At 51.6% G+C, this 8571-nt stretch overlaps 1 protein-coding gene across 1 annotated transcript in view; it reads left to right on the top strand.

The window, feature by feature from the left end:
* The window catches only part of LOC108534336 (ras-responsive element-binding protein 1), a gene marked incomplete at its 5' end in the record, with an annotated part of 12260 nt that extends 4559 nt beyond the window's left edge, over positions 1 to 7701 (top strand). The window contains 2 exons of the mRNA XM_017879644.1: positions 2157 to 2954; positions 4256 to 7701. Of these exons, the coding sequence (XP_017735133.1) occupies positions 2157 to 2954; positions 4256 to 4713 (1256 nt within the window). The remainder of the gene's footprint in view (positions 1 to 2156; positions 2955 to 4255) is intronic.
* Positions 7702 to 8571: the final 870 nt, after the last annotated feature.

An 8571-nucleotide genomic window follows, 5' to 3' on the forward strand; every position in this document is an offset into this window, starting at 1 on the left:
AAAAAAAAAAAAAAAAAAAAAAAAAAACCTACAAAGGCCAGCCACAGTTACTTATGCCTGTAACCTTAGTACTTTGGCAGGCCAGGGCAGGAGGACCCCTTGAGCCAGGAGTTCGAGACCAGCCTGGGCAACATAGGGAGACCCTGACTCTAGGGAGGGAAATTACCCACAAAGCCAGCAAACAAATTGAGCAGTTCGTATTTTTATTGTAGAGTTTATACCAATATCCATTCTATAGCTGCTCTCTGTTGAAATGATTCAAGAAAACGAATATCTTGTTTTTCCTTGGAATGTGGCCCAGACATTGGTGTGCATATCTCAGGATTCATATTCTTTAAGCTTTTGGATAATTTTGCAAAATCATTTCTTCCTTAAAGTTTTATATTCACACCATAATATTTCCTTCTGAAACCTCTTGAGATACTCAGTGGCTGCCAAAAAGTGCAGTGTAAGACTAATGAAATGAAATGATGGAAGTGGATGCGTTATGCAGATGGCTGTGGGTAAGCCTAAAGCCCCAAGCAGGTGTGAGCAGTAGGTACTGTCTCCTCAGACCTCGGGATGGGGCAGGACCAGCTCCTTACCCCAGCCCTCCTGACCGCCTTGATGGCCAAATAATGGAGCATGTGACGTTGAGGAGGAGTGATGGATGCAGGTTGACACTGTAGTTACGCCTGATCACACCAAGTGAGAATCCAGGTTAGGTGCGTGAATCTGCTGGCTCAAGGACTGCACTCACATCTGGCCTATTGAGGGAGGCGCATCTCATACTTGTGCCATGAAACAATGACTTTCATCCACCTAATTCTCAGAGGAACTTCTGAATTCCTGCAGTAATAAATCAGACAGTGGCCGGGCATGGTGGCTCATGCCTGTAATCCCAGCACTTTGGGAGGCCAAGGTCGGCAGATCGCCTGAGGTCAGGAGTTCGAGACCAGCCTGGCGAACATGATGAAACCACGTCTCTACTAAAAATATAAAAATTAGCCAGGCGTGGTGGTGGGCACCTGTAATCCCAGCTACTCAGGAGGCTGAGGCAGGAGAATTGCTTGAACCCGGCAGGCGGAGGTTGCAGTGAGCCGAGATCACACCATTGCACTCCAGCCTGGGTGACAGGGAGAAACTCTGTCTTAACTAATAAAAAATCAGACATAGGATCTGCAGCTAAATAATAGGTTCCACCAGCTTCCAATGCACTGTTGTAGTGCATAATTTTAAGAAGTTATTAAGTCCTCTTTCAACCTTAGGAAAGGAAGGGAAGGCCTTTTGACACTGTTTGATGTTGTGAATGTTACAACCGTGCCACCCCTTAAAAGGACTGTTGAAAACTGGTAGGCTTTCCACATACAGTTTTACTGGGTGGAATGGACAGATAGGAACAAATCCAAAGGCAAGAAGTCAGGGTAGGTGAGATGCCCGGAACCCAGAACCCCTTGTCTTCACAGGCACCCACAGCCCTTCACAGTCCACTCCCCTCACTGTCTGCTGTTGCCAAGCCTGGCATCAAGGGTGCACTTCCTTTAAAAGATTTCCACCACTCCTGGGAGGCTGACAGCTAGGAAGCCTACAAGCTTCCCTGCACCTCCTTGGGTCTCTGCAGCCTCCACCTGGAGATGAGCGTCAGGCAAGAGTGCATACCATACACACAGAATGCAGGCTTGGGGTCGTTTCCTGTGAAACTCATAAGACCATGCTTTGGGGATTGGGGTGGGGGTGGTCCTGTGTATGTTGCATGTTTGTATGATCTCTTTGCACTGGAAAAATAACTTATAACTCAAGCTTCCTCAACCTCCCTAGCGCTGCGAGTCTCTGGAATGCACCCCTCTCCTATCTCGCAGCCCCTGTCTGCCCTGCCTGAGTCACTCACACCTTCCTGGGGGCGGGGGCAGTGGAAGCCCGGGGTTCGGGGGCACAGCCAGCCCTGGGAACACACCTCAGGTGATGTGGAGGCTGCTTTTGCCTTTCTTACCTCCCCGGGGTCATCTTGGTCCTCCTGGGGGAATGTAACAGGTGGTGAGGATTTGGGCCGAAAGAAGTCCTCACTGGTTTGGGGTTCAGGCTGCTGGCGTGGGTCTAGCCCACTCCCAGTGACATCCCTGGCATGAGCGTACCTGGTGGTGCCCCTCTGAGCCCTCCCCGCTGTGCTTGCCCCACAGACAGCCAGTCGGATGCGGAGACTGCAGCCACCGCGGGCGAAGTGCTAGACCTCACTTCACGGGACAGAGAGCAGCCGTCGGAGGGCGCCACTGAGCTCCGCCAGGTTACAGGGGATGCCCCTGCGGAGCAGGCCAAGGCGGAAACGGCCTCGCCTGTGCACGGAGAAGAGCACGGGCCTGGGGAGAGCCATGAGCCGGAGGAGGAGCCTGGCGCTGAGGAGAGTGCCGGTGACGCTGACGGCGCTGAAGAGGACGCGTCGAGCAACCAGAGCCTGGACCTGGACTTCGCCACCAAGCTCATGGACTTCAAGCTGGCCGAGGGCGAGGGCGAGGCAGGCGCCGGGGGCGCGGCCACGCAGGAGCAGAAGCTCGCCTGCGACACCTGTGGGAAGAGCTTCAAGTTCCTGGGCACCCTGAGCCGCCACCGGAAGGCGCACGGCCACCAGGAGCCCAAGGACGAGAAGGGAGATGGCGCCAGCACTGCGGAGGAGGGGCCCCAGGCCGCCCCTGAGCAGGAGGAGAAGCCCCCCGAGACCCCGGTAGAGGTGTTGGAGTCGGCCCCGGGCGCCGGGGAGGCCCCGGCGGAAAAGCCTGCAGAGGAGACTGAGGGCCCCTCCGACGGGGAGAGCGCGGCCGAGAAGAGGTCCTCGGAGAAGAGCGACGATGACAAGAAACCAAAGACAGACTCCCCCAAAAGCGTGGTCAGCAAGGCAGACAAGAGGAAGAAGGTCTGCAGCGTGTGCAACAAGCGGTTCTGGTCGCTGCAGGACCTGACCCGGCACATGCGCTCCCACACAGGTAACCAGGGCAGGCCAGGTCCCCAGCCCAACAAGAGGCGGCGAGTTGGGCACCTCTGTCCTAGGAGCTGCCCTGAAGCGGCGCTGGAGGTCACCAAGAGAACGTTTGCTTACGTTGCGGGTGTGCCCTTTAAGCCCGTGAACTGGGAGTTTTAAGGAGTTGCCCTCTTAGCCCTTGAAGACCGTGCAGGCCGCCTGCAGCCAGGCAGGAGAGGGTCCTTGGCCGTTGTGTTTTTGAGAACGCTGTGATCTGCCTCTTAGCTCTGCTGAGCCTCCGTCTTCCCATCTGTAGAGTTGGGGTGACAGCTGCCCTGTTTCATAGAGGTATCTAGGAGAGGGTGCTTGTGCTGGCCATTTGGGCCCACTTGGTCCTGTCTAGTCCTGTGGCCCGGACGATAGGCGCTGCCCCAGGCCACTGTGGGGCGGCAGGCACCCTGGGTGATCCATTAGGGCCAGGAGGGTCTTTTCCTTTCTTAGCCGTGCAGCCCGGCTGAGGTGACTGGGACAGGACTCTTAGCCACTGCCCTGCACACTGCTCCTAGAGTTCACCCGCCACCCACAGGGTGGAGGCCGCAGACCCCAGAGCAGGGGCGCTTACTTTGAGACAAAGACCTGAGTATGCCCATGGAGTCCAGAGATACATCCTTCTTCCTTCCGAAATAACCTGTCCCTCCTCTCAGCCGCAGCTTCCCTCCTTGTCACAGCTGCAGCCCGCAGTGAACACGTGTGCCCCGACCCAGTGCAGTCAGCTGTTCGCTGCACTTGCCCGTGTGAAGGACCAGGGTCCTTGGCTCTCAGAAGAGAGAGATTCTTGGGCTCCCGGCAAGCGTGGTGGGCCCTGCCCTGGGCCTGACATGTGAGCCATCAGGAAAGCCCCCGCTGTGCCACATTGCAATGCAGAGGGTACCTGGTGCCTCCGACTTAGGTGCTGCTGTCCATGGAGATCCCTGAGAGGGTCCACTCCTGTCCCCCTCTAGATTCCTTCCTAGGCTCTGGTCGAGGCCAGTCTGCACATCTCCTGAGGCTTCTGCTTCTGGGACTTGGGTTTTCTGGATCAGTAGGTAGGGTGCTTGGACTGAGAGAGGAAGGAGAGGGAACGTCTCAAACTGACAGCTTGAACCAGCAAACAGAGCTTGTCCCTCCCGTTTGCTGGTTCAAAGAAGAGGCCTCTGGCTGAGTCGGAAGGAGTCCTGGTCCCCCGCACATAGCCTGGGAGCCTCATTCTTCCTGTGCAGAGCAGGGTGCGGTGGGTACTGGTGCCTTTTGGGTAATGGAAATTCTTTCTTTCTTCCCTTGTTCCAGGGGAAAGGCCATACAAATGTCAGACCTGCGAGCGAACCTTCACCTTGAAGCACAGCCTGGTTCGCCACCAGCGGATCCACCAGAAAGCCAGGCATGCCAAACACCATGGGAAGGACAGCGACAAGGATGAGCGGGGTGAGGAAGACAGCGAGAACGAGTCCACCCACAGTGGCAACAACCCCGTCTCAGAGAACGAGGCTGAGCTGGCTCCCAACGCCAGCAGCCACATGGCCGTCACCCGGAGCCGGAAGGAGGGCTTGGCCAGTGCCACAAAGGACTGCAGCCACAGGGAGGAGAAGGTCACGGCAGGGCAGCCGTCTGAGCCTGGCCAGGGTGACCTTAACCCAGAGAGCCCAGCGGCCCTGGGGCAGGACCTGCTGGAACCTCGCAGCAAGAGGCCTGCCCACCCAACCCTGGCCACAGCTGATGGTGCCTCGCAGCTCCTGGGGATGGAGTGACAGCCTCAGTCCCCCTCAGCACAGACAAAAGCCAGCAGAGCAAAGCGTCATGGGGTTTCCTCAGTGCCCTTCAGCTGTTGGAGAGTGAGAGAGAGAGAGAGAGAGAGAGAGAGAGAGTGAGAGCGAGTGCGAGACACAAGCAGGAGCGTGGCTGCTCGAGCACTCAGTGCCATAGCCTTACCGCAGCGTGCGCGGGAGGCCACAACCCGTGCCGATTCCAGTGCCTTAACTACTTACCGGATCCCTCCATATTATCGTGGGTGTTGTATTTTTCCAAAATGACTTCTTAAACAAAACAAATATTGTAATGAATTGTCTGGAGAGGACTTCTTCATTTGAGCATTAGCGTTATTTTTTATTGGTGTGTGTGAGCTTGTTCTTGTGAATCTGTGATAGCACCGTTTGTTCGTAAGCTGGAAACAGAAGGAAAAAACATACCCTTGGGTACCCATAGCCAATAACTGGAAGAAAATGATGTGAATTTCATGTAAATGACCAGAGGAAAGATGGATAAGATGATAATTTCTTAAATAGACATTTTCCTTTTTTCTGTGTGCTTCATGGTGGAGCTGTCATCCGGTCCTTGGTATTACAGGATGTGGTTGATGAAGGTTTCCAATATGGTTTCAAGCCAAAACCAGGAAAGATTCTAGCTTCAGCCTCATGTCCGTTTCCACTCTGTCAGCATTAGACATGGTCACCGTTCAAGTTTCAAGACATCGATTCTTAACTATAGAGAAGAGTTACTCCCCTGGCGTCTAAACCTATGGAAAATATGCACGGATAGCATATATTTGATTGCCTCCTCTTCCCTTTCAGTATCTATATTATTATTATTATTATTATTATTATTGTTGTTAGTTCATCAGTTTGCTGTTCTCTGCAGTGAGCAGAATCAAATGGGCAATATTTGTCCTGGGAGACCTGTGCCGCACCCGGGTCCCCGTGTAAACGTGTGCCTGCGGCTGTGGTTGGCACCCTCGGGTGGTAGCTCTTCTACCGGAATGAGACAAGCCTTTCTTCTGTCACTGCAGAATTTAGCAGGGCCGTGAGCAGTCTTCCCAAGCATGGCCCAGGAGCAGCTCAGAGAGGGTGGAGTGAGGGTGTGTGCATCCAGGAAACAGGCATCAAGAAGCCAGGACCGTGCCTGGAGCACTGCAGAGATGACTTTGGAGAAAGCAAAGCAGTGACCCAGTGACCAGGCACGTTACTCGTGAGCGAGGTATTCCCAGTCTTCCTGCTAAGCCTAATCCAAGCCTTACCCAGCTGTGCTACTGTCATTTGCAAAAGCAAGGAAATACTACTACTGGTAATAAAACTACACATGCAAGATGTCAGATAAGAAATAGGTTTATATTTACCTTCCTGCGATGTGGAGTTGGTGCTTGAAGATAAATGTGCTGTTTCTAGTTTCTTAAATAGCCCAAACCCCTGGGTGCAGAAAGGCAGGATTCTTTTTACCCATAAGCATCTTAGGCAGGCAATAGACTTCCCTCACTGTCCCCGCCTGCAGGGAGGAGAATGTACCCCACTGCATCTGAGCTCCTGGTCCCTCAGCCAAGACCTCAGGGGCCCCCAGCCAGCCTGCTGCTGGGGACCCCTGTGCTTGCTGCAGTGTGTGGAGCCTCTTGCCTTCCCCTGGGGAGGCATACCTGTACTCCAGCTGCTTTCCCCTGCCTTTTTCTGGCCCCAGTGCCCCTCCTTTACATAGACTTGTTCACACAGAAACATGCACACCCCCTTTTCTCCGCCACTTCACCAGTTTCTGAAATCCAACCTCCCAGACATCAAAGGAAGATAGATATTCTTGAGATAATGAAAAGTGATATCTTCGCGTATGAAAGGAAAAAAGGTTGAGGTATATATGATTTTTAACTGTATTAGGGATGTATGAACCAGTTTAAAAATAAGGTTTTATTTACTGTAGAGATGAATGCAAATCAGAACCAATGATTCCTTGGTCTACTTAGTTAAAACCAGTTCATACATCCCTTAGGTTTCTTTTTTTATTATTACAGTTGTTATTGTTATTTTTGTTGTTATCATTTGGGGTTTCTTGTGTTTTTTCTTTGCGACTCTCCACACTAAACTCGCAATATTGTGGGGAGAAGCTGTGAGTAAACTCTACGCTGCGGTGAGATGTAGCAGTAATCAGCTCCCAGCAACGTGAGTAGCCGGGGCTGCCGCTCGCAATAATCACTATTGATTTAAAGCTTTACTTAGCCTTGATCTGTACCTTCGTAGTCAATAAGGTCTTGCCACATTTTATTAGTGAGGTGGAGAAACGTATTATTTGTTTGTTTTTGCCCTTCCCCCACCCCCCAATATTAAACTGTGAAATTTGTGATTTGTTTAAACTCTGGGTGAATCATAGCTTAGTTTGCATGTCCAGCTAATTTGTTTCTATACATTTTGTTTGATTCTCTTTCTCCTTCTCTCAGGGCTTTTACAAAAAAATATATATATATGGATCTTCTGAAAAGTTTTTTGAGGTGCAAGTTTTTTCTCTTTTTTTTTTTCCTCATTGATTAATGGACATGATGCTGAGATTCAATCACTACATGAAACACCTGGCTGTGAAAACAGAACAACCCAGAGGGCTGTTTTCCAAGCAGCGCTGGGGAAGCTACGGAACAGCCGGATGCCAGTTTCGGGAGGATTCACCGTACGTTCTGACCCTCTGTTCGTCTCTTTCCTCTCCTCTTTCTTCAAGAAGGAAATTGATCCTAGTGATTTCAGCCCATGCATTAAACAGGAAACAATAATAAATTTGTAGAATGCATATTTTCTAAAGGGAACTTAAAACTGCTGCTACATGTTATGTACAAAACTGGTTTATGCCACATGAACAGAGAATCACAAGTTTGGTTTTGGTACTTTTTGTTCCTCTTTGTATTCAGTTGTATAGAACTTCCAAATTCAGAATGAGAAGAAAGCTGTTCTGTATCAAACCATCTAAGCAATAAATGTTATATTTTAAAAGCGGCAGATTGCCGGTCACATGGCCGTCCTATGATTTGTTGTGATCCTATCCCCAAACCCACAGCCCACTTGGGGCAGCCCCCAGGTGTGCGGTACCGTCGGAGGGAATCAGGTGCCCAGGAAAGCTCTTGTCACCCAGGCAGCATTTTTATTTGCTCTGGAGGCTAGGGCAGTGACTCTTTCCTATAATCCCAGCACTTTGGGAAGCCAAGGCAGGAGAATCACTTGAAACCAGAAGTTCAAGACCAGCCTGGGCAAAATAGTGAGACACCCCTATCTCTACAAAAAAATGTTTAAGAACTAGCTGGGCATGGTGGTACACGCCTGTAGTCCCAGCTAGTTGGGCGGTTGAGGTAGGAGGATCACCTGAGCCCAGGAGTTTGAGGTTGCAGTGAGCTATGATCGTGCCTCTGCGCCCCGGCCTGGGGGACACAGCAAGACTCTGCTGTATAGAAAAGCACTCGGCTGCACTTGGGAGAGCTACTTTGAGAGCATGTGGAAAGTTAAGTGGGTGGCCACTGTCAGAGCTTCAGAATGAAGACCTTGGTGTTGGGTGCACAGGGCCAGGAGACTGGACCCAATGGGGCACCACAGTGCAGGCCACTCTGTCATTGGCTAAAGCCAGCATTTTTGTTTCCTGTGCAATAATGCCTAAGAAGTCTGCCTCGCCTCTTCTTCCCCCAACCCAGTTGTAAGTGATTTAGTCAGCACCTAGTGGAGGGAGAACAAAATCTGTTAGTGTGACCAGATTTTGGTGAGACGGGCGGGGACAGCAACCCTAGGGCTGGGGATGGTGCAGGCTAAAACTCACATTTGGGTGAAATAGCAATCAGCAGAGCTTCAACTCCTGTAACTAGGGAGTAGCTCTCAAAAAGC

Source organism: Rhinopithecus bieti, unplaced genomic scaffold (assembly GCF_001698545.2).
Source record: "Rhinopithecus bieti isolate Rb0 unplaced genomic scaffold, ASM169854v2 scaffold_10612, whole genome shotgun sequence".
NCBI classification, from domain to species: Eukaryota; Metazoa; Chordata; class Mammalia; order Primates; family Cercopithecidae; genus Rhinopithecus; species Rhinopithecus bieti.